The following is a 25,255-nucleotide window of genomic DNA, read 5'->3' as shown; positions in this document are numbered from 1 at the left end:
TCCTCCTCCTGTTGGCTGCCGCTTTCAAATCCCCAGGATCCACAGCACGAGTAAGAAGCTCAGCTTGGCCTCCAAGTCCAAGTTTCATTCTTGCCTCTATTAATAATAGAAATAATTTGCAATCAACGCCAGAAACGGATCCAGTTCAACTCTCCTGTATGCACGGAATTTTGTTAGCTTTATATGCATTGTGATATGAAACTCTATGATTTTGCCGGGGATTAGTCGGGCCCCGTAAGGATTGACCCGGAAACCCCTGTGTTAAAAAAAAAAAAAGTGATCTGAAACTCTATGATTTTGCCGGTTTCAAATACCAAATAAATTGAAGTGGTTCTTCTCAGGGCTTGCATACCTAGGTAGATTTTAGACTAACTTAGGGGCCGTTTGAAATTACAAAAAAAAAAAAAAAAAGGTGCTCACTGTTTCTTAAATTTTGGAGCAGAGGTTTTGGACTTTTAAAGCAATTCTAGCTTAAAATTCAAAATCAATGCTTTTAGAATAATTTTTGTGTTTTGAAAAAAAAATTTTAATTTAACAATTTTATTATAATTTGTTTAACTAGATGAAGGAATAAATATTTTTTAGACATTTAAAATTACAAATTATCAAATAGAAAATGTACTTAATCAAATATATGTCCTAAACATTTTAATAATTGTTTGGGGCGTATACTTGAATAAGGATTTATCAAGCATTTAATAAGTACTTTTACTGGTGAAAGTTAGAACGTTCATTGAAGTGCTTTTAGATAAAGCTACTGCAACTCCAAACAAATAGGCTTTTAAATGGTTCCCTTCGTCGCATTGAACAAATAATTAACGGTTAAAGAGTGCTGTTTCCTTTCTTTACAAATATAAAAGCATCTTTTTAAGTTGGCTAGGACTTTGTCAAGAGTAATAAGTCCTAAACAACTCCATTAAATTCAATAGAATCAACCCAACCCAATTTATATAAAATGAATAAATAGAAAAACGAAGCATTGGCCCCACTACCACTGCAATATTACGTCCAAGATTAAGAAGTCTGGTCTGGTGTTCATGTTAAAGTGTGGATTTCAGCAGTGTTCAACCAATTCTATGTACCTGCTTTTAAAAGATTCATCTCTAAAATTCAATGAAGTTTACCAATAGGAAGCAGAGGATGAGCAATCTAACAATATATCCTATTGTTGTTAACTTCTACTTAAAGTTTAAGACTTAGACCGAATCAACATTCATAAAAAATTGGATGAGTCTTATATGTGGTCGCTCTTTCAGTGTCCCAAGCTACTGGCTCGTAGCGCAGGGGAATTGAAGCAACTGCCAACACGTACTTCAGATTTATTTTTTCTTGATGAACATGTAGTCAACTTTGATGGAAGGCGTACTAAAATATCTGCGTGAAATCGTTGGAGGAAGTGGGAAGAGTAGGTTAGAGGTATCAGATGCTGAGTATGCAGAAAAATTACAGGTCGAAGAGGCCCTGCAGGCTTCTCTTGCCAATCTTCAGATATCCCACCACAAAAGTCCATCATTTAAAGCCAAGCAGGCTGCAGGTGAATCACCAACAGTATACTGTGAGATTTGTATGGAACGAAAAGAAAGGCACGAAATGTTCAAATTTGAGACCTGTTCTCACAGTTTCTGTTGTGATTGCGTATCCAGACACGTCGAGGCAAAGATCCAAGAAAACATTCATATGATAACTTGCCCGACTTTAACTTGTGACCACATCATTCAACCTTTTTCTCTCAGGGGTATAATCCCTGAAATTGTTTTTGCTCGATGGGAAAAGGCCTGGAATGAGGCAACAATCCCCGATTCACAGAAATTCTATTGTCCGTTCAAGGATTGCTCAGCCATGTTGCTGAATGACGATAAGAAGGGAAAGATGATCAGACAATCCGAATGCCCGGTATGCCGTCGATTGTTCTGTGCACGATGTTATGTCCCCTGGCATGGTGGTTTCAACTGTAAACAATTCCAGAAGCTGAAAGTGAATGAAAGAGGCAGCGATGATCTGAAGGTGCACGTCCTTGCTAAGGAGAAGAAATGGACCAAATGTCCCAACTGCAATTATATTGTTGACAAGGTTGCAGGATGTATTCATATGACTTGCAGGTCAGCTGATTCTTTTGCTACTATAGTGCAATATGTCTATAATGTGATATTTTTCTTCCCTTCTATCTTGATCTGATGATCTGAAAGCTCCAAAAATAACTAATATTTTAGAATTCCAGTCCATACTTAATTTAAGACTAGAATTTGAGACATCTCATATACTGATCTCGATGCTTCATTTCAAGACCCTTCTTTAATAATCATTCACACTCTCTCCCTTTTTTTTTTTTTTTTTTGGTTTGGCGTGCTGTTGCATGCAGGTGCAAGTTTGAATTCTGCTACAAATGTGGATCAAAGTGGAGTGCAAGACACTGGCGTTGCCAGGCATGAACGATAGGATCATACTCATAGTTAGTAAGACTGGTTCAGCTCCAACTAATTTGGATAGAATCCATTGTATATATCTATCTCTAGATAACTGTATTCCAAAGCAATGAAGTTTCAGTAGCGTTTGTCATTTTTGATTAGTACTGTATTGGCGACCAAGGCGCCTTTCACCAAGCAATTAGCAACTATTGGGTAGATTTTATATTTTAGCTTCTTATTCTATCCAAAAATCAAAATTTAGATGCAAAATCGATCGAGAGTATTTAAAAGGAAATTCAAAATCAAAGTTTCAAATCAGGTAAAGTAATCAAGCGAAAGCAACCCTTTGAGGGTCGTGAATATTGTCACTATACGATTTAGTGGTACATGTTGGTTTGCTGCACTGTATTGTATACAAGGATATAGCTGATAAACTGAATATATTTTCCATGGAGAAAAATCATAATAACATGTAAATTTCTGCTTACATTAGAATTGTACGTTCTACTCCTGAACAGAGAAAAGAATATCAACAGATCCTGGCTCAAATCATTGAAGTACTTTCTCCACATTCATGGAAGGAGTACTTACAGTTCCATATCCACCAGATGCTGAACAGGCAGAAGATCTACAATTGCAAGAGGCCCTGGAGTATTCCGTAGGTAATCTTCAAATTTATATCCCAACTCGAAAAAGGGATCATCTGGAGCCAAAGAAGTCGCTGGTGAATCATCAAATACATCTTGTGATATCTGCATGGAAGAAAAGAAAGACGTGATACGGTCAAATTTGGAAGCCGCTTTCACTGTTTCGTTCCATTGTAAAGCCAGACATGCTCGCGCTAAAATGGAAGATATTATTTGTACTGTAACTTCTCTGAATTCAGACTGCAACTACATCATCGAACCTGCTTTTGCTTGAGGTATAATCCCTGAAACAGTTATTGCTCTATCGGAGTGCGGCAAATATTCTTGATTCTTAAAAATCCGTATGAGAATTGCTCGGCCATGCTGGTGAATGATACTGAAGAAGGGATCATTAGGCAATCCGCAATCCTGATGCCCCATCTGCCCACTATTCTTCAGTGCACGGTGTTAGGTTCCGTAGCATCAGGGCTTAGAGCGTGCAGAATTTCGAAAGCTGAGACTGGATGAAAGGGGTAACAATGATCTAATTATGGTGCTGTCCTCGCAGGGGATGAAAGAGGGATGTACGCTCATCCCTTGAAAGGAAAAGGAAAAGGTTGTGTCATCAAACAAACAATGTAAGAAGGACGTCGATGATGAAATAGTACTGGTATCATTTACTAGAAGAAACATGGCCACTTGTTTCTGCGAGAACTTGGACTAAAATGAAAAGGCCAAAAGTGTAGTGATGAGAATTACTATATTCAAAAAGATTGGGGGAGCCATATGCGAATCAAGTAAAGATGAGGGGGGAGGAACATGGCAATGGCATCATTCCTTCATGTGGCGCCAAATAAGGTAAAGGTACAACTGAGAAAAGCGTAAACACAAATTTGGGATTTTGCAGATATAAATAGCGAAATTTGAAAGGCCAGAATTAGTCGGAGCTCAATCTTCAAACGTCTCCGATGGCTCTCTTCTTCAAATCCGACCTATTTTCCCCCCTCGGCCTCGCTTCTCTTTTATTCCGATTCCCAACTTCTTCTTCCTCACTCTTCGATCCCCGAATCATTCCAGCAACTAAATTGTCCACCAAACAGACCGCAATCGCCTGTTCTTCACTCAATTCCGGGAATGACGAAAACTTCCAAGAATCCTCCAATTCCAACGGATCATTGAATAGCCGAAGATTATCCAAACAGTCCTCTTGGGAAGCTAAAGACGAGGAAGGCAACGATTACCTTTACACGCTGGGTAAAGAGTCGGATAATATGAACATTGCTGTTGGAGCTAGAGCTGGCATCATCGATGACCTCTTCGCCGGCAATTTCCTTGGGAAAGATTGTAATTTGCTTCATTTTGTTGTTCTTCAAGAATTTTAGTCTATTTTTTTTGTTGTTCTGAAAATATCTGGGAAATTTGATGATCATTTTTATTTGAATTTCAGCTGATATTGTGTTCGATTACAGACAGAAAGCTACAAGGTCGTTTGAATATCTGCAAGGCGATTATTACATTGCGCCGCTCTTTATGGTACGTTAATATAGTATTCTTCGACGTAATTTATCTGGCAAAATTGTCCTAACTATGTTGTTTAATTTATCATAATTTTTGAACTAATTCTTTTTCCCCACTGTGGCAGGATAAAGTTGGTAAGTTCAGCAATTCGTCGCAAATGGTAAAAAAGAAAAAAAAAAACTGAATTTTAGCTGCATTGAGAAGTGAGAGTGATAAAATTTGGTACTCTCCTCCTTTTTTTCTTAAAAAAAAAAAAAAACTAGTGGAAACAGTCATCTATATTTCCACTTGTGGTCATAAGTCCACAATGGTTTTCCTGCATTGTCTTGATACCTGGCTTATTATCCGCACAGTGTGCCATATCGCGAAGAACTACCTTGCTCATCTGCTCAATACGAAAGTACCACTTATCCTAGGCAAGTATATAGTACTTTGTTACCTCAGTATCAGAATCTGTGATATGAGTTAAAGATTTACCAATTACCAATTTAAAAACTTATATTGTGGCTGCACCATGCCTTGTGCTGCTCGTGTTTTATTTGTTCTGAACGTTATAGGCATTTGGGGTGGAAAAGGGCAAGGGAAGTCATTTCAAACTGAACTCATTTTCCGGGCCATGGGAGTTGAACCTATTATCATGTCTGCTGGTGAACTGGAATCAGAAAGAGCTGGTAAGATGGTTCCTGACAGTTCCATGTAATACTGTGTGCATCTAATATCTAAAATGTTTATTTATTTTCCCTTTTGAACAGGAGAACCAGGAAAATTGATACGTGAACGGTATAGAACTGCTTCTCAAGTGGTTCAGAACCAAGTTAGAAGCTTTATTACTTTCACTACTGATATATGTATATATAGGATTGTGAATTTATTAGTTGCCATACTCCATTTTATACTTCTTAATCGACCTCCAGAATGTAGCCTTCCCCTTCTGCTTCCTAGCAAAATGCATTTCTTTAAAAGGTTATTGTGCTGCTGTTGATTGAATGAGTATTTAAACAGATATTAGCAAAGGAGAGCAAGGAAAGATAGACAAATTTGGATGATGACTAATATAAGTTGACATACTTCATCTGATGTCAAGTCACTTGAACAGAGAAAAAGTTGATAGATATAATGGAAGGAATGTTCAGCGTTATGAAGGCATTGAATTTGAGCTGATTCAAGAGTATTTTTGTTGCTTGCTTTATCCAAATATTTAGAGCAGCAAACCTGCTCTTCCATCTTATAGAAGCTTTATCAGCTAGAAAAACACACCTATTAAAATCATAAAATACTGTCGGAGCTTTTTTTTTTTTTTTTCAATTCACTCAACTTGGTTTAGAAATAAAGTTCAATTTGGTTTTATTTGGATTTTGGCATATGCAGGGGAAAATGAGTTGCTTGGTTATCAATGACATTGATGCTGGTCTTGGAAGATTTGGTGAGCCAATCTATAAGTTGAATAAGCAAATCTATTTCCATTTTCTCTTTCTCCTTATCTTTCTTATGCAATACGCTTTTGTGTTCTTTTAGCCACCTTTTTGAGTTTATAAAATTGCCTTCATTGATCTTCTGAAGGTAATACCCAAATGACTGTCAATAATCAGATTGTTGTTGGGACACTGATGAATTTGTCTGATAACCCAACGAAGGTAAGTATTGGGCAAGTCTGGAAAGAATCAGATGTTACAAAAAGGATCCCTATTATTGTTACCGGAAATGATTTTTCAACAATATATGCGCCGTTGATTCGAGATGGAAGGATGGAAAAATTTTACTGGTACTTATAATGCTTACGAGTTTAAATTTTGCCTAATGCATTTTAGAAATGATTGCTTCATTTGATTTGGCATGTTGATATATATTTCAAGGATATCACAGAAGAATGATAGTTAAACCTGTATTAACATACCAGGCCATGTAATTCCATCCAAATATACTTGAGCATATGAGGTCTTACTGAAATGAGAAGGACTAGTTTATAAAACCTTGATTATAAAATATATTGTTTATTAGATACTGGTTTCTAGGTTCTAATGGTAGACAATTAATAATCAAATCCAAAGAAAAGTTTTGTACGTTGAAGCTATGGTTAATCTCTTTTAAGTACTTGACCTAAGGATTGTTGTGTTGCTCAGAATTCAGTCAAGTCCCTCCACTTTCTGAAACAAAAACCATCATGAAATGATTAGAAGCTACTCAAATCGATGAACTTGAACTCAGAAAATGAGGTAGTTAGATGTGTCATTTACTTGAATTGAGAGATGAGTTTCTTAATAGTTCTTCACCAATAAAAATAGCAAGCAGAATTAGCTTATTGGTAGAGCAGCAGATGTCATGTTTGGAACTTCAACAAATATTGCAGTTCAAATTCTGTACTAATAATTGGTTGCTTTTGAGGTTGCTATTTCCTAGCGGAAAATTACTGTTGACATGCTATTGTGATTACTACGTGACAGCTAGATGTTAGTAATTAGTTTTGTTATTTCATATGTTGTGCACTTTTTCCCAGTTCCCTTCTCAGATACAATTTTTATGAACAGGCAGCCCACCCATGAAGATATTCTGAATATTGTTCACAGGATGTATGAGAAAGATGGCATGTCAAGGGATGAAGTTGGAGAGATAGTGAAATCATTTCCTAATCAAGGTAGCTATGAATCTTCATATATGATGAATAAAACTTATCTAGTGCCAAGAACATTTAGTTTGGATTGCTATACATTCTCTTATTATTACCTTCTGACAACTAATCAAATTTTGGTTTGTTTCCTCAATTAAAGAAGTTCTAGTTAGAATTAGAAGTATGTCTGCACCTTAATTAAGTTTGGCATAAACTAGATAGATGGTTTATGAGAGATCCAGAGCAATAACTGTGATTAGAACAGCATTTGCATTGGCCAAAAGTGTACCTAGTATTGAATTTCTTTTGAGTCCTTTAAGGAAAATGTGTTATCTTTGGTGATGTTAAACTTCTTTTGCTTAGTAATTGGACATTCATAAGCATACTCAATTATGACACTGAACTGCACTATGCAAACTGGAGGATGTCTTTGTTTTTCTGTTTTTGCTGATCTTATTCAAAATCTACTGGCAGCCTTGGATTTTTATGGAGCTTTGCGATCTCGAACGTATGACCGGTCAATCTTAAAGGTGCAAAATATTCAACTGAATTATGTCTTTTTGGTATTTGTACGTTGCTGACAACTCCTGATATTTCTTTAAGAACTATCTTGAGCTCTTCACGTGTGCATGTGCGACCACATCTTGCAATGTATTATACCCCTTCCACTCAGGCTCACTTTTGAGTAATGACTATGAGTGAACAAGTTAATTCTCAAGAGGACGCATGAATAACCATCTATGCATGTGCTTTCAGACATCTATGCAATATAACTTTGCAATGCTTAATCTATCTAGTCACCAATGAGTAATATTCTTCAATACCATGGGAGATGCATTTTGAATCTCTACATTCCAGAGAAATTTTATATCGTCTAACATTTTCACTTAGCAAAAGACTTCCTCAAGGTCACAGCCAGTTGTCTGTCCCTGTTGAACTTACAAATGTTATTATATTCTTTTCTCTGATATATGTGAGAACTCTATATCTTTTTCATCTTTGCGTTGCTTTCCCAGGTTCAATATATTTTAAAATATTTAGTTCAACTTCTTTTGTTATAGTGGGTTGAGGATGGTGGAGGGGCCGACAACTTGGGCAAAAGACTTTTGAAGCAAAAAAAGGATGGAAAACTTCCAGTTTTTACTCCGCCAAAGGTAAATAATTTTACAAAAGAAGAAAATTGTAGTTGAATTTTTTTGTTTCGCAATTTTTATTTGTCTTGAAAAAATGAGCTGCTAAAATTATCCTGGGTTCTTGCTCAAAAAGCAAACCATAGAAGCTTTACTGGAATCAGGACATTCTCTTGTCAAAGAACAAAGGCTGATAATGGAGACAAAGCTTTCAAAGGAATACATGAAGAATATTGATGACTAACCGGTACGAACAAATATTCCCCTCGGAAGATAGTAATGGATTATGATACCCTATATATAATTCTGTACATGGAGTTCTTTCTGTTGCACCATAAAGGCAAAAGCCTTATGCACACGTGTTTGTTTCTCAGAAAAACGAATCTCAGTGAATGCAGCAACATTCTTTGTACCCGTCTCGTTAGGGAACGTAGTATCCTTGCAGAAAACATGGTTATAGTGGGCATCTGTAATGTTTGTTAATCTTATCAAGCTCATGGATTTAGGTGATCAGTTGATTTCCTGATCCCATGATCCTTCCAGAGCACAGCTTTCGTTCCCAGTTCATCTATGTATATGTTGTTATCAGGCGGTTTTGTGCTCTCCATGGAGTTGCATATACATTTACTGCTATTAAGAAAATAACTGAATTACAGCCTGACAGACCCATGGTGATTTTGAAAGAACGAGCACTGCTATTGGAAGATCAAACTTCGTTATCCAATACTCAAGAAAAGGTGGGCTATCAATTAGATGACAGCTGATCATCATGACGACTGGATACACGAATGCGACTGAGATTTCTCATTTGTCGTCGTTATGAGCAGTGGAATTTCGATTAAGCACTGGAAAGTGTAGGTATCAACTTAGTGTGGTTCTGATTCATCTAAGTGTGGTTCTGATTCATCTAAGTGTTTGCTTATTTAAAATAGCCAAGTCGGAGGAGGGGTCTCTATCTCTCCCTCGAAGGCATAATGCAAGCAATACCCTACCTGTTGATACGCTTTTATGATGCAAGGTAGTAACAACGCTACATTCGGTCCATATAACGAAAAATATGGACATAGATTCTCAATCATTACGTATATTCTATTCTTGAATGATGCTAACTCCTGTGTTCATTTTTCCAACTTGAAGCCTGATTTCGGACAATTTGAATCTTATGCCCGTCCACTTGAAATAACCGATCGACAGAGAGGTCTATTCGATATGGTAGCTGAAAAGGAGAGGAAGAAAGAGAAGCCTGATATGCACATTATTCTCCGAAATAGACATGAAATCATTGACTAAGGAGACTGGCCTTTGTCCGTTGCTTTCACTTCCTGTTCTACCTAAGCTAAATAGCTTACGCTTTAGTTCAAGGAAAATGATATGCACTCTGCGATTCAATTGTCATTCAACGGTAAATGCAGGCCTAATAATTTTGAGCTTGATTCCAACAAGAACTGCTGAGCGTGCAAAGTTTAAGATGAATAGCGGGAAGCTTTTTATAGTTTTATATGATAATCGCAAACGTTATACAAAGTTTCATCATCTTTTTTTTTAGGATGCGAAGAATAGAATATAAGAAACAAAGAGAGAAAAAAGGGGAATTTGAACTCAAGATCTCTCGTTTCTGAAGTTTTAACTGTATTCACAAGATCACAACCTCCTTAACAAGTATCATGGTCGTTGCTTGCCAAATCATTGAACTGACCGTCTATCCGTTAGTGCTGAAAGAAAGAAAACTGGAGGGTAAGTATTTTTTTTCCCTTCTATTTTTCATGTGGGCTGCCAATGCCATGGAATCCTTTGACTTAGCAGAAGAAACAAAAACACTACTATGAATGGCACGGCACACTCGATAATCAAACTAGCGTACAAATTGAAGTTTCCAATGCACCTTTTGTGAACAGAAAAACAAAGGGTGGGGAATATTAGAAGACTTTGCCCACCACTTGAAAGTGGGAACAAAAGGCCACTTAGGCATAGTTTTCAATTTCATCACCACTCACGTTTAAGTGCAATGTCTTGTTTCATGATTGAACCCTACAATTCGAAATCAACCTCCTAAAAGCTTTCTAAGAGCACATACATATATGATAATAAAATTTGATTAGATTCGGCTTGCTTAGGCTGTCGAATTTGGAAATTGTAATTAAAATTAACAGGGTTTTCTTGTCTCGTTTAAAGGGAATCCTACCTAAACACTTTTGTGCTCGATACCACATAAAAGGGTTTTCGGTGATACCGCATACTATCGCCATTTATATTTAAGAGACATTTTTGTGCTCGATTCATAAGAATTTAGAAACGAAGATGCATTGATCGACAGGCCATCAAGAAGCGAGGAAAGTTTGGTGCCACGAGGCTTCGAGACCTCAAAAAAAGGTTCTAAAAGGTGAATTGTCTGGCACTAAAATTGCTAGTTGAAGTTGACGAAGCAAAAACGAAAGCCATTAGCCATAGCCCATTGAAGTTGAAGGATTTAATTGAGCACCCATATGAATAAACTATGCTCATGTTCTACGATCTGGTTGGTCCAGTCTTGATGTTATTATTGGACTTCACCAGACTAGAATTGTCAACGAGTGAAGAAACTGGGGACTTGAAAAAATCAAAATTTTGCATATGTTTTGAATAATTTATTGCATCGATGGGTCCCATAAATTGATGTCCTATTAAATCATCGGAACCCTTTGGGAGGAGGGCATGCTTGAGCAGCAAATTAAAGAATTATTTGTGCTGCTTGAGCGTTCACATTTCCTTGAGAAAAATTAATTGAAAACTGGTAGTGTTCAAGAGCACTCTAATTTTCTTTAGAACCTCAAAACACGTATAACATGAAATATTAATTAACTGAAAGATCGGGCCTCTTGCCAAAAAACACATATTGACTGCGACGGATTAACAAACTAATAATACAGCAAATCGTATGGTGGCTTAAAGGGGAAACATTAGTGGAGGACAATTTGCGCTTTCACAGAAATGGCTGTAAGTGCTAATCTCATTATTACAGACCACAAGAAGATCACATTATATGACTAATCAAGAATAGTTGCTAGTATTGATGAGTTTTATTCGTTTACAAAATCATTCAACCCCCCCCCCCTCCCCCGGGTATGATTTTTTTTCCCCTTTTCTGGGTAAGTGAGAGGTAACAGTTATGTTTGAATTACAATTTTCTGGAGTTTTTTTTATAGAAAATGTACGATAATAATTTGATATATGTGAGACAAAAAGGTGACTGAAAAATGTGTTCATGAAAAACGTAGAGATTTTTTTGATTCCAAACAAGGCCTTTGAATTCAAAACTTAATTAATTACAATTTCTCCTCTCTTATCATCCAACCCAAAACCCTGCCCACATATGATCATCGTTAAACCATCACTAAGCAAAAGTTAAGGTGTGGTCAGGGCTCAGAGGGCAATGCGAGAATCTTTCTTTAGATTTCCCTAAGCATACTTGGATTCCATATACAATTAATGCATGTTTACAAGTCAAGAATGACATCAATGCTGTTCTGCACTAACATAACTCCCCCTCTAATGGTGGTTGAAGAGTAACAGTAGCTAAGCACTGAGAGGCACCTGTGCAACCATACAAATATATCGGAGGAGGTAGTTGAAAATGCTATGCTTCAAGACTTTGTTTATTTCTTTGCATGCAAAGACCATGAAATGGACTCAAAACTCACTCACCATCAATTACAAATCTGAACAGCAAAAAAGAAGAAAATGATTAATAAAACAATTGAAAGCAAGATCCGGTCATATGACAAAACTACCCATCCTTCCATGGTCATCCTTAATATATGAGTTTTGAGAGTCAGTCAATATGTAAGATGAGCAATCTTTTTCATTCCCCATGATCCAAAAAAAAAAAAATAATAAATTTGAAAAAGGCCCTCAGATTAGATTATTAACGTTAACCGCGTGGACTAGACGGCTACCGACACTCACCAATGTCTATGGGAATTGGAGAGGCCAACATTTTGTATAATGAATGGTTAATCAAACTTGACCACGTTAATTAACGTTATTGTTGTTGTGATTCCGTAATTCATGAATCATGATTAGGTAGGTAGTCCTGCAGCTTTGCTGCTATCTTTGGAAGCTCAATTAGGGGAGGGCTATAATTATCTTTCTTTCTTAACAAAGATAGCCACTAAATAATCATTTCTTGTGGAACCCTCCAAACTTCCCATTCTTGCTTAAATGCTTTGCCTCAAAAAATGAAGCCAAGAACCCCTCCGTCGTCGTCGTCCTCTTCCTCTTCTACTAAAAGTATCAAGAAGTACTTTAACTGCTACAATTTTTTTTCTCTTCTCTTCTCTTTTTCCCTCCTAACCCGGCTTTGAAGATGTGTCCGTGAAACGTTGCTCAGCATATTGAATGAATTTCCAGGGCAACTTTGTACTCATTTAACTAAAACAGGTTTCAAAAGCTAAAAGATCCAGCCACATACATAATCATAATGCAGCATTTGGAAAATTTTAAATGCTTCTTGCTTTCTTTCATTTTCCGTCATGCATTTTCAAATCTAAACAACCCCAGTTGAAATATATAATTAATGTTTCACAAATCCATAGTTCCAAGTATTAAAATCTTTCATCTGGTTGATCCGAAACCGAAATTCGATTATTGTAAAAATTGTTGAAACTAGAGCAATCAACCTAAATAAATGTTTTCTTGCAAAGGTAGGAAATGCTCAGGACAAAAACAACAATCATGTGCTTTTGAGAAAGAAAGCAGAGTAGGCAAACATGAAGAAGAAGAAGAAGAACTCGGGTCCAAACTTTTGTTTAAACACCACAAGATAAATCAGTGGTTTCCCCTATTTATTAGTCCGTTTCCATTTTCAGCCTTTTCAGCCAATAATGACAGAGAAGAGAGCCGTCTCAAATCCTGGGGTAAAAACTTTCCAACAGTCAAACCGCCCCCAGTGACAGGCAGACCAATTGTCTCCTTCGCTTTCAATCCTATCCACTAACTTCATGACACGTCTCCCCGTCCATGATCCATCAAAGTCAAAATTGATGGATAAAGGGGCAGACCCATAATTGTAAATAAAAAAAAACTGAATAAACAAAAAGGTCCTCGTCCTGCGTCAACCACGTGTCCTAACATATATTTTTATGAATATTGAAAGAATTGCATGAACGGTCCTTCCCCTTTTTTTTTTTTTGAAAATGAATGGTCCTTTCTTTATTGTCTGCAAATTAATTTTACTCTTTCGGTCTACAAATTTAAAATTATGCAGCTTGATTTATAACAACACAATCCAGATGCAGCAATTCGATTTTGGACCAACCCTACTTTTTGATCCAAAGGATCAATATGAAAAGACAAACTTCTTCATGACACAAAAGGCGTCTGTCTTAATCTCAAATAAGTGAGAGATAAAGGGATTAATTCACTGAAAATTTGTAAAGGATTAAATTGGAACAAAAAAGTGAATAAAGATGACGTTTAAGATGACAAAAAAATGTCCTATTAGACAAATATTTAAATATCAAAATAAAAAAATACATTTATACAACGCTAATAAATAATCAATGACATTTGAGAAATGAGTGCCCAAAACTAACAAGTTCACCGACTCGTGTTCTTCGGTGTTAAGTTTGGCACTATAGTAGGTAGAACTAAAGTATTTGCGTGTGAATTACGGCAAAAGTAAAAGATTGTGAAAAGGAAGGACCGGTGCTGCAAATTAGACCCTAAAGTTGATCGCTATAGTTAAAAAAGCCCACCGCTGCTGTCACGTGTCGGTGATTCCAATTATATTTATTTTGAAAAAAGAAAAAAAAAAAAAGACAATCTAATTAGTAGTAGTATATGAATTATGAATTATCTCCACACCTCAGAGCCCATTGGCCTCACCAACGCAACGGTTAAAACATAAACTCAAGACGGACGGGCGGGCGGACGGACGGACTGACTCCCCACTCCCCCAACTTCAAAAATCCACACACGCCACAAGAGTGACCATTACTCCTTCAACAGAGCTCTCCCCCGCAAAAAAGAAAAAAAAAAAAAAAAACTTGTGCTCGAAAGCTTCTTTCTTTCTCTGCTTTCTTCGGTTGAGAGTGAATTTCTGTTGATGCACAATAGTTTGAAGAGAGAATTGAGCAAGGCATAGGTCTGGCCGGGTTAAGGGTGTTTTTCAGCCGACTCGGAGGAAGGAGTAATAACACTAGTAGGAAGAGGAGAAAACTGAGGGTAAAGATGATGGATTGGTGGCATAAAATGGTTTTTCCTGTAAGAAGAGTTTGGATTGCTGTTTCTGCGCGCGTCAAAGCTCGCAAAAATGGTTTGCTCTCTCTTTCTTTCTCTGATTTTATTTTATTTTATTTTATTTTTTTTGGTTTTGCCTCTAGCTCCTTTTCCTATTTTTTCCCACCTGAATCTTTAGAACTGGGCAAGGGAGCAGGGGAAGGGAAATGCTAGTGGTCTTTCTTCCTCGTTCTTGAACCATCGTTATCAGTTGTGAGTGTTAGCGTCAATCCTTCCACCTGTCTGTTCAGAAGTGTGTGTGGTGGTGTTGCTACTTTACCACGTGAATTCTGATGTTTCTGCTCGCCACTGAAAAAAAAGAAGCCCATAAAGTTCTTCGTGCTCAGAAGATGAGGAGAAAAAATCGTTTTCTACTCATGTACTGTTTCCAGAGAAAACAGTACTTGGATGTGTTGATGCTCGGTTCTTTCTTTTTTCTTTTCTTCTGTTTTGGTTTAAAATTTTGTGAAGCAATATTCATTTATTTAATTATTTTTGTTTCTATGCTAATGAGTTGGGTTTTTTAGTTATAGAGTTATGTTATTGTGTAAACCATGGAGAAGATTTCTGGGGAAAGAGTCCTTAAAATTTTTTTTTTTTATTCCCACCCTGCATAGTTTGATGATGATAAATGGAATTTGAACCTACCAGTTACCGTGAATTATTCTTTGGTTTGGTGAGGAAAACACAAACGAAGTAAGAAAAGGGGAAAGATGTCAGCACAAAAGAAGTAGCAATACATTTGTTAGAATTATTATCGTACAATTTTGGCACTTGGTACTTTGGCTGGAATTTGTATTTACGATGACCTCTTACCTAGTTTTTGCTTTATTGGAATAATCGTGTGACAGCAGATTGTTGCATACAACTCTTGAACATGTACTCTATAGATTTGTTAAGCTGTAAAAAGAGTTGCGTTTGTCGGAACCAAAAGAAAAAAGAAACAAATGCAGTGATTTCTTGACGGAAACTACTATAGAATACCATAAAGCATCTTATTGGCGTTGAAACAAAGCATAAATGCTTGGCCTTTCTGTGTTTCCTGATAAATTTGAGCGAGAAAATATTCTGATAGTCTTTTGGAATCGGTTCTTTTCTCTTCGAGAAATTTATCCAAGTTGACCTTACTCTTTGAGATGGAGTCCTTGTTAAAAAGGGTGATAGATGACAATCATACATAGTGATTTTCTTTCTGTTACCATTTGAGGCGCAAATTACAGGTCCTTTGATGCTTTTCTCTGTAAAGTTAGCCTTTATTATTACTACTTATTAGATCTTGGCCGTTGGTAGCCAGGTATATGATCTGCAATACGAAGGGATGATGCTATGCTGACACTCGAGTCAGTAGTATTCCTCTAATAGCTAATTTCCTGAGTAGCAACACCAATATTCTATGAGGGAAGGTTGATCAGAATGAATTTTAAGGGGAGCTTTATTTTGTAGGACTGTATATTTTAAGGTGTTAACTTTAGCCTTAATTGGTGGGATTTTGGCCCCTTGTTAAGGCCTCCGGCAAAATATAATCGCCACCTGGTTTCAAAAAGAATTTTATGGGTTCATCTATACCCGCTCCCCTCGAAAATCTTACTTTCTGTAAGAAAATGTAAGAAAAAAAATATATACCCCCTCCCCTTGAAGGGTTCTGGATATCAACTTCAGTTAGAATATTCCAGGGTTGATGGCTACTAGCACTAGGCAAATTTTCTAGAAGCCAGGCTGCAAGATATTGTATTCGTAGAAGAAGCCAGACCCTTTGGTTTGGTGATGATGACTCGTGAGTTTGGAAACTATTAGAGAGAGTACCACTACTGCTATTAGTGATAAAACCAGAGAGTTAAGACCCCACATTTGTCCGCCCTATTCACTGCCTTTCCTTAATAATTGTACCATTACTGATAAGTCATAGTCTTGGAAGTCACAGTACAAAATGTTTGTCAGAAAAATGGTACCATCTTTTGATCAGACTGGCTTATCTAATTCCACTATAGTATGAGAATTCTGATCAGACTGCTTTATTTGCGATGAGAGAGAGAGAATAGATGCTACTGCTGCTGATATTAATTAGGTCCGTCAGTTCTGAGTTCTAACCAGGCTCTTAAAAAGTACTACTGCAGTACAGTTCTGGTTTTTTACCCTCTCAAAGTTGTTCTTTCTTTAAAGATTCCACTAACGGTTGCATATGGCCATTAGGTTGGTTAGGTTAGGTTATTTCCACCAGCAGCCATTGCCTCATCTGTACCTTTCTTTTGTTTGAGCATGACTGCTTTGTTGGATTTCAAGTTGTATTAAACAAGTATATATCCTCATCCACCTGCGAGATACTTGTTTTTTTTAATGAGTATGAAGTGATGGTCAAAAAGATTTCACAACCAATAAGATTTTGCTGCGTACATCCTGTGCAGAGAACTGACAAGCAGAATAACTGCCCGACCCTTTTTTTTTTGGTTTTTTTTTTTTGTGTGCTGGCTGGCCTCAGTGGTTCATACATACTCCCATTTCAGGAATCTGGTTCCTCATTCAGCTTTATAAAATTGCACCGCCGCCTTTTTTCCAGCGAACATATGTCATCATTATCTAGACAAATCATCATCATCCGCATAGTTTTCTGCAGCTGTTTTTGTTTTGGTAAATGAAAGAACAGTAGTACGTAGTTAGATTTCTTGCAGACTTGTACACATTAAAATGGCCCTTATCGGATTTGTTACTGTCAGGTGCTGGACTTTTGAAACTCAGGGATGACATACAAACTTGTGGATACGAGGACGTCCAAGTGATGTGGGAAATGCTTAGGAGAACCGAGTCGGAGTTGATGTCTCGCCACGCTAAGCGTAAGCAGCACCGTCATTTCTGGAGGATCTTCATATGGTCCAACCATAATCATGCCTCGTCCTTCGCCTCAAATCCTGCTCAGTGAGCCAGCCCAGTTTTACTCCAATAAAGCAACAAAAAAAAAAAAAGTCCTGATGACATTCCACAGCAAGTGTTTTTCATGGATGGAATCGTCATTTCTCCAGCCTCCAGCCTGCAAAGTGTTTTTCATGGATGGTTCAGACCACACCGCTTATAGCATGTTCATACTACCTATATGATGTATTTCATCCCTCTTCCCTGAACACATAAGAGGGCAGATGAATGTGTGTTACATTGACAAAAGTCAGATGTAAATATTATTATTGTGTTTTGTCATGATCCACAGTCATCTTACAGCAAAAAGAAATTCCAATAAGTTCATTTTTCCTAATTTTGTGAACTTGTTGAGCGTTCATGTTGAGACGATCATAATCGTGGGTCAAATAATATACAGTTGAGGAAGTTACCACAATGCCTGAAGGATTTAATTATTCATATGTCGTTAGTTATATACAGAAAATAAACTAATTTTTAAGAGCCATAAGAGACAAAAGCAGGAGATAGGTGTTATTTTCTCGAGCGATCCAAGTTAGAAAAGTAGCTCTTCAAAAAGTGTCATCTCGGCAATGAAGTTATATGGCAGAACTTTCGTAAGCTGCCGATGGATTCTACATCCTAGCTTCAGAGTTCCAATCGGATTGGCTTCTGTCTGTTTTGAGGGCAATCAATGGAAACTTCATACCGTGCGTGCCATCACCAGTTTGTATCAACCCTATGGGATTCACAAGGAGATGAGATGAAGGTTTTACTCCAAGAATTTCTTGGCAGGAAAATGTTTAATGGCAAGATATGGGATCTTAAAGATGCCAGATGCGGGCGGTTGCTGGTCGTTTCTTCCTGCAGCAAAGATCCTATAGTCTGCATAAAGTTATACCAGCAACAAAGAGGTTAAAGAATATCAAATTTCAGGTATCATGTGCTTCCTAGGCTGACAAAAAATGGATATCATTGCACCTCGTTTTCAGGCTTCCAAAGGATGATACTGAAGTCAAACTCGAGCATATTCAACTTGTTTGATAGCAATGAATATGATGCAGAAAAGAGAAACCACTCCTTCCTTCCCCACACCCCCCCGAAAATCCTATCTTTGATTACTGAAAGGTAAAGTTCTGTAAGCACTATCCTGCTTTAACTTCATCAAATCCCAATCCCGCGTCTCAGATAAGGTACCAGATTCCATTTTGCCACCTCGGAAACCCAGCCAACAGGATCCAGTAACCACCTCTCCTCTTACCTCACCACCACGGCCAGCTCCAAGCCAGAGCATGCCACAAATACATCCTCAATCCAGCTTCCCAAAAAATAGCCACAGTGATCGCTACTAACAACCAAACTCAGCGAATATCAACCAGACCACACAATACTTGCAACCAAAAACTGCTACATCGAACAAGAGAACCCTCCTCTCTGCGATTGTTCTTAGAAAATAACTAAATCCACCAAAACCACGCCATTTTCCTTGCAGTCATTGCCTTCTAGCACACTTCTATAATCAGCACAACGGTCGCCACTCTCTGGAGCATCACGACTGGATTGTCAGCACAAAAAGAGTGAGTTTAACAGTTGTGCCATGGACCCATCAAGAACCCAAATACTAGCCTATTGGGTAACTACCTGACCTAAGCAAGAAAACCCATATAATGCTCCTTGATCAATCAATCAGGGACCTTGTACTTCCCGAAAAGGTCATGTAGCCTCGCCATGAACTCCAATTTTCCTAGAATGTCCTCCTTCATGAACCACTACCTCTTCCTGGTTACACCACAGGCGTCCCAAGTATGGACACACCAGCAGGTCATTCATGACCCCAGTCAATCACCAGAAAGACCCTAGAAAAACCATAAATAGTATTACCTCTCCTCCACATTTAGATGCCTGGATAAAACGTCGGCACCTCTCCAAGCAATGATTGGGGCACATTGTTCCCTGCAGTCATTTTTTCCGACACGAGATAGAGCTGCAATCAGAGCCTAATCCTTTTCTTCAAGAATGGCAGGACATCCACAAAGAATTTTCTGCCTTCCCATTTTATATGCAATATCTGAAATTGCTTACTCTGTTCCAGTTCATCTTTACCTCGAAGGCTCAAAGTATCTTGTTGTCTCAAAAGATAAACAAGGTAAAAAAAAAATTTTAAAAAAAAGCAAGAAGAAGAAGAAGAAGAAAAGTTTTCTAAAAAATTAGATGAAAATTTACTATTTAAGGAATTCAAGAAATTCAGCCAATTAAGCCTTCTAGGTGAGTTAAACATACAGTTCTAAACCACAGCTTTCATTTCAAAATCCAAGCAACTTTTTTCAACAGCAGTCCACTATTTGCCCAGCTACAGGTAACTTACCAGCAACCAATACTAGATTTGGGAAAGAAGCAATCTGAAATATCCATAGCTATTCTAAACCCACATCAAGTTTTTACGAACTAGAGTTCGGCCTTTCTGTTTCCGTAAGCCAAGTAGATTACAACAAATTGACTCGAGCTGCGCTGTAGATGACTTGGCTGAACGAAGGGCCTGCTTTCAGCCTTAAGGGGAATGGTGGAGCCAATTTATATGATATTAGCTTGCCAGATTGTAGGAGTTATAACGCATGCTTCATACTTCAGCCAGATTGTATGATGTCACTATTACTGTTTCTTCTGACTGTGCAGTAATAATAACGCCAGAACACTGTCACAGCTCTCCCGATAGCAGAGCTTCTCAAGACCCCCAGAGCATAAAATCTGTCTGGCTCACATATATTCAAGACTTTGGCTGCAATCAATAAACATGCAAAAGATAAAAGTAGCAGCAACGCACACATCACAGTCTTGTTAAGATTCTAAATTTATAAAGCCTTGTTTTATACCAAGCATCAAGAATTGCCCTTGTAAACTGAGCTGCAAATACACTTGCGTAAAAAATGCTGCAGGACTGGCACCAATCTGTAGACATCTGAGCCCAAAATGTACTCATACGATAAACAGGAAATATACCTGAAAACAAAATCATGGAAAAAAAATTCCTGCTATAGCAGCGCATAAAGCTTATCTCAGCTGATCGATCAGAATGCTTAAGATTTACAACTAGAAGCAACATGTATTGTCCTTACTTTCTAAATGAAAAAATTGATTTTTCCTTCCTGCTATGAAAGTTGTTCAGCATTATACAAAAATAGGGGATTATTTGAACAAGCATGAAAATGGAGAAATTTTACAGTTGCTGGAAGCACTTAGTAGTGCCTTACTATAAGTCTCTTCTGCTTCATGTTCCAAATCATTCAAGATACTTGACATGCATAAAATTTTGGACTAATCCTGTCAACATGAATTTAGGATAAACATATCACCCAAAAGATTAAAAAATAAAAAAGTAATAGCTTGCACTCAGTTGTGTTTTTCGTTAGAAGTCAAAAAGGAACAATGTGAAAAAGGCAGAAATGACAGCATATACATGCACCACCCGGGACCATAGGGCAGAATCAAGCATTTTGTCTAGTTGAAAAATTGAACATACAACAGCAATGGGAAGATGCAAAGAATGAGTTACATATTCTTTGATCATCCCACTCATTATTCAGGATTTTATCATACTTGTACACATCCAGTAACAAACGAGAGCATGCTGTAAGGAACACTAGGTGAATTAAGATACAGACTCCACTTCACTACTAGAGTTTACGCTCAAGACTAGTGCAACTAAAACCAGAAGGTACAATTCAAAGACCAAAAATATGGATAACACCAAAAAATTCCATCCCATTTAGCGTACAGACAAACTAGGCTAACTGGTCAAGGCTACTCAGAATTGCATAACTCTGGATATGCTAATAATAAGATTCACAAAGCAAACTTTCAGTGTTATGTCTAAAGCATTCCTGTGCCAGTTAGCGCTTACAGTTCTTCATGACAGATTTACATAGAGGATTGACAAGTTTTCCACAATGCTAAAGCTAGCCAATTGTATTATCCGTGTCAACCAGTTGATACCAAGTTAAACTTCCTCAGTCATGAACCATGCAACAACATGCTTATAAGTTTCAAAAGAATAAAATCACCCCACGATGTGAGCATTAAGGTAGAGAAGCTTCAGTTGGTAAGTAGTTCTTTTGGACAAATGAAAACTGAAAAAGATTATCTTATATATCTCAATAAGGATAACACAATACTATTCAAACAAATACTTCGGTGAAAATTGAAAACTTTGGTTAATTAGATTCCAATCAATCTTGATGTTGGAGATACATACACATGAACTCTTGCATAACGCACTTTCACCTTTCTGCTAATGTACCTACACTACACATTATTCCTGCAAAACTGTTCTAAATTTTCTCATTAACTGTAAATTACAGGAGAAGGCAGAAAATATGAAGTGAGATTTATGCTAATCATACAACAGTGCAACCAAATCTGGGGCACTTCCTCTGCAGATCCATTTTCATTGGTTGCTGAAAAATTGGATTTTCTGGCCGATGGCAAGCCCATGGCAGGATAAGACAAGGATTCCCTGCACTGGTCCCTATCATTTTAAGAGACAGTTTTACCTCGAGCAGTAGACTGGTTCAAAAGGCCATGAAAGGAAAACCATCACTTTACTGATGTGCTGTAAACCATGAAGAACAGAATGACCTTTGACCCAGCAGCGACCAATCCTTGTCTAGCAGGGTGATAATGAAGTCCAGGTGCACAACTTATTCTTCAAATGCATGTGTACAAATTCTCTCCAGCAACAAGGGCCAATCTTCACCAAGCTGCTGCGGATTCAGCTCCATGGCAACCCTAAAGTCTTGCAAAGAAATAGGGCAATGTGGTCTATGCTCTGGCACGACTTCTAAGGGCCTACCGCTATTCTGCATCTGATAAAGATGACCAGGCCTGACACCATTAACAAGCTTCATAGGTGACTGATGCTTCTTGTTTGTTTTTGGTTCATGTCCTGATCTTGCCGCCACAAGATTGACACAAGAGCTAATTAATCCCTTCAAATAAATGTCCAAACCATTATTCAACAAATTAGCACAATCAGTCGAGACCCCTTCAAGGCCCTGTGCTGCAGCAATCTGCTGCATGCGCTCTCTCAGATTTATGTTGTCCAACAAGACACCAGAATTGAAAGTACTAACAAATTTACTGCTACTTGCTATGGGCAATGCTCTGTGTGCCCCACCTACACTGACTGGGAGAAATGGAACTCCAAGCGGGGCTTGCAACTGACTCCTAGCATGCATCTCTTTTGCAGCTCCTCTGTCTGACGCTTCAATCTGGTCCTTGCTATGTAGAGAAACTAGACCATCTTGTGGTCCCTTTGTTGCTGAAAGCTTAACAGGATGCACAGCTGAAGCCTCCTGGACATTCTCTACCTGCTGCATAAGTCCTTGATGATGCTGCACTGATCCTTGAAGATCAGGTGGATGAGAGATCCCATTCTCCAAGATAACACTAAAATCACCTGAATCTTTAATTACTATTTGCGGAGAAGAAAAGTTTGTCTTCCCATTTGGCCCAAGAGCACTGCGACGATCCCCAGCTCTCCGATCACGAGACCCTGTCCTGGCCTTTCGTGGTGATAAAGGTAGCATGTCACCATTTGGCAAACCTTGCAGATTGGAAGCCTGCGCTGCAGCACTATGGGACCCATTTTGCAGGTAACCATCATTGGGAGTCTCTTTACTCCCAACTGCAGTAATGGACTTCACAATATCAATGTCATGACTTGGCGGCGGAACTTTTGCACTACAAGCATTCTTCAAGATTGAGCGAATGAACTGATTATGTAGGGCAATGTTTTCTCTGCCTAAAATCCTTACACAAAGCTTATTAAACTCAACCTTGCTAATCTTCAAACTCAATAACCTATTCAAATAATAGAAGTACTGCTTGGACCCCTCTGGCCCAAGTTTCCTCACTATTTGAGCTTTCAATTCAGCAAGATTGATCCGCGAATGCTGCTGTGGCGGATGCATTTCCCTCAACATTTAAACTCCATAAACAACAACAATGAAACAGTATACTATATCATACAATTCCCAAACAACAGCGAATCAGAGACGCCCCAATTACACTACTAAATTAGGGTTTTACTCCGACATCAAAAACCCATCTTCCAAACAAGATTTAAACCCTCTATAAGCAAACCCAACAATGCCAAACCAAAACCCACCTCCAAAACCCAAACTTTGAATTGTACAACAATTGGTGGGATTGGGTTGACATCCTGAGATCCCAATTCCCCCAACTTAACTAACTCTCCCTCCAAAAACCCAATACCGCAATTTTTCAAATTCCAATTCCACCCAACTCAAAACCAAACAGACCCTCCCTTTTTTCCACTCAAAACCCCCACCGAAGATGCCTCCCTCCAACTTGAAGCAAAACCCACAAATTTAATTCCCAATTCCAATTAACTAGAAACTACCAATAATTCCCACAAAACCACAAGATAAACTGAAAATGCCACCTTTTATCAAAAGATTCAACCTTGAAGTTTCCCAATTCAAGTTCAAATCTTTTTCATGAAATTCCAAAGCACAACACAGATTCAAGCTTAAAAACTCAGAGAAATTAGACTATGTAAAGCCAACAAAATTTATAGGCTCACCTTATTTAAGCTCCAAATACTGATTTGAATTCTGGGTCTCAACAAAAATGGGAAAAAAGTAATAGTTGTGAAGTATTACTTGTTCGTTGGAACCCAGGTTGCTTCTTCTTCCATTGCTCTTTCTCTTTCCTTCTTATTTCTTCCTCTTTCTCTCTCTAAAACATTATTTGCATTCCAATTCTCCCTAAAAAATTTCAGAACTTTGTTTTCTTTTTTTTATCTAATTTTCGAATCAGAAATCGAAGACCCTTCCCCTCTACCCTTCTCTCTCTCTGATCGCTCTTCTCTTCGATACTCACTTTCTCTCTCTTCTTTCTTTCTTCCCTTTTCTCTCTTTTTTCGTTTTTGTGTCTGATTAGAAAAGATTAATGTTTTTTTCCTTATTTTTTTTGGGGAAATTTTAATTTATAGCAGCTTCTGCTCTACACGTGGTCTTGGCGCGTGCATTCTACTCGCATCAGCATCTAGAGCTTTTACTGACGTGCTCAGTAATGATTGGAAGTTATATTTCTGCACCCAAAGTGCGTGTCAGGAAATATGTAGTTTATGGATACATATTATTTTATTTTAATTTTTGCCCGGGAAAATTGAGTGCCAAAAAGAGAGAATTTGTCAATGCAAAATACTAATTAATCAAGCCAAGTACAAAAAAAAAAAAAAAGAGTCAAGTACAAATTTCATTCCATCATTCCGTCATTCTTGTGAGGTATGAACCAATGCTTGTGAGGTTTTTCATGTCATATAAGAAAAAGAATGAAAGTTTTAAGATACTCTATCTAACTCATCCAACAGCTTAAATTGATTTACAGGTTTTAGTATTTTTGTTGAAATGAATCTTTAATTGAAGCAAAAATTCCCCCAGTATGCAGAGGAAATACTTAGTCGTTTTAAACACTATGCTGCTCTGAATTCACGAGTAGCGAGTACTACAAAGTCAGAAATCTCAGCATGACATCAAGAAATCTGCTTTTCCCCCTTCTATTGACTACTCAAGATTCATGAAAACCTGTTTTTTTTTTTTTTCTTCTTTTTTAAAGTGTTTTTCTATTTTTTAAGCAGTATGTGATCAATTTTCATGAATTTCTGATGTGGGGTTAGCTTCCTCAGGCTGACTTAAAGATAGATGCATGATGCAAGTTTGGAACAGAAATTGGTCGAATTAGGACGTTTCCTAGTTTCCAGTTTCTTCTTTGCAAAGAAGGAACGGAGCTGCCTCAATTCATTTGCAAACA

At 37.7% G+C, this 25,255-nt stretch overlaps 3 protein-coding genes and 2 long non-coding RNA genes across 7 annotated transcripts; 3 read left to right on the top strand and 2 right to left on the bottom strand.

The window, feature by feature from the left end:
* Positions 1-1,350: 1,350 nt before the first annotated feature.
* LOC113740101 (E3 ubiquitin-protein ligase RSL1-like) lies at positions 1,351-2,564 on the top strand. Its single transcript, XM_072045035.1, has 2 exons — positions 1,351-2,099; positions 2,360-2,564. Exons 1-2 carry the CDS (start codon positions 1,354-1,356, stop codon positions 2,427-2,429), a joined length of 816 nt encoding a protein of 271 aa, XP_071901136.1. The 5' UTR covers positions 1,351-1,353; the 3' UTR covers positions 2,430-2,564.
* A 161-nt stretch (positions 2,565-2,725) lies between these two features.
* Positions 2,726-3,653, bottom strand: LOC140004882 (uncharacterized). Its single transcript, XR_011812705.1, has 2 exons — positions 3,313-3,653; positions 2,726-3,157 (listed from the first exon to the last, which is right to left on the bottom strand). It is a non-coding gene; the product is annotated as an uncharacterized lncRNA (long non-coding RNA).
* A 271-nt stretch (positions 3,654-3,924) lies between these two features.
* Positions 3,925-8,846, top strand: LOC140003741 (ribulose bisphosphate carboxylase/oxygenase activase, chloroplastic-like). Of its 3 annotated transcripts, XM_072045591.1 has the most exons (13): positions 3,928-4,375; positions 4,479-4,564; positions 4,674-4,683; positions 4,903-4,965; positions 5,107-5,220; positions 5,302-5,363; positions 5,918-5,972; positions 6,110-6,311; positions 7,075-7,181; positions 7,629-7,684; positions 8,216-8,308; positions 8,421-8,531; positions 8,659-8,846. In XM_072045591.1, exons 1-12 carry the CDS (start codon positions 4,000-4,002, stop codon positions 8,526-8,528), a joined length of 1,332 nt encoding a protein of 443 aa, XP_071901692.1. In that variant the 5' UTR covers positions 3,928-3,999; the 3' UTR covers positions 8,529-8,531; positions 8,659-8,846. The 3 variants fall into 3 exon arrangements, 2 of the variants coding, with proteins under 2 accessions (XP_071901692.1, XP_071901691.1); XM_072045590.1 differs by having other exon boundaries at positions 8,421-8,846; XR_011812931.1 differs by lacking the exons at positions 7,629-7,684; positions 8,659-8,846 and having other exon boundaries at positions 3,925-4,375.
* A 5,193-nt stretch (positions 8,847-14,039) lies between these two features.
* LOC140005160 (uncharacterized) lies at positions 14,040-17,725 on the top strand. The gene is made up of 2 exons (XR_011812930.1): positions 14,040-14,576; positions 17,251-17,725. It is a non-coding gene; the product is annotated as an uncharacterized lncRNA (long non-coding RNA).
* A 3,881-nt stretch (positions 17,726-21,606) lies between these two features.
* On the bottom strand, positions 21,607-24,416 carry LOC140005159 (uncharacterized). The gene has a single exon (XM_072045589.1). It carries the CDS (start codon positions 23,398-23,400, stop codon positions 22,117-22,119), a length of 1,284 nt encoding a protein of 427 aa, XP_071901690.1. The 5' UTR covers positions 23,401-24,416; the 3' UTR covers positions 21,607-22,116.
* Between the last annotated feature and the right edge of the window lie 839 nt (positions 24,417-25,255).

The sequence above is a fragment of the Coffea arabica genome, chromosome 4c (assembly GCF_036785885.1).
Source record: "Coffea arabica cultivar ET-39 chromosome 4c, Coffea Arabica ET-39 HiFi, whole genome shotgun sequence".
Lineage (NCBI taxonomy): Eukaryota > Viridiplantae > Streptophyta > Magnoliopsida > Gentianales > Rubiaceae > Coffea > Coffea arabica.
The sequence above is the reverse complement of the archived record's forward strand: the minus strand, read 5'-3'. Positions and strand labels throughout refer to the sequence as shown.

Coding starts and splice junctions, on each gene's coding strand:
- LOC113740101 (XM_072045035.1), top strand. CDS start 1,354: ATGGAAGGCGTACTAAAATATCTGCGTGAAATCGTTGGAGGAAGTGGG. Junction 2,100..2,359: donor TGTATTCATATGACTTGCAG/GTCAGCTGATTC, acceptor TGTTGCATGCAG/GTGCAAGTTTGAATTCTGCT.
- LOC140003741 (XM_072045591.1), top strand. CDS start 4,000: ATGGCTCTCTTCTTCAAATCCGACCTATTTTCCCCCCTCGGCCTCGCT. Junction 5,221..5,301: donor ACTGGAATCAGAAAGAGCTG/GTAAGATGGTTC, acceptor CCTTTTGAACAG/GAGAACCAGGAAAATTGATA. Junction 7,182..7,628: donor GAAATCATTTCCTAATCAAG/GTAGCTATGAAT, acceptor ATCTACTGGCAG/CCTTGGATTTTTATGGAGCT.
- LOC140005159 (XM_072045589.1), bottom strand. CDS start 23,400: ATGTTGAGGGAAATGCATCCGCCACAGCAGCATTCGCGGATCAATCTT.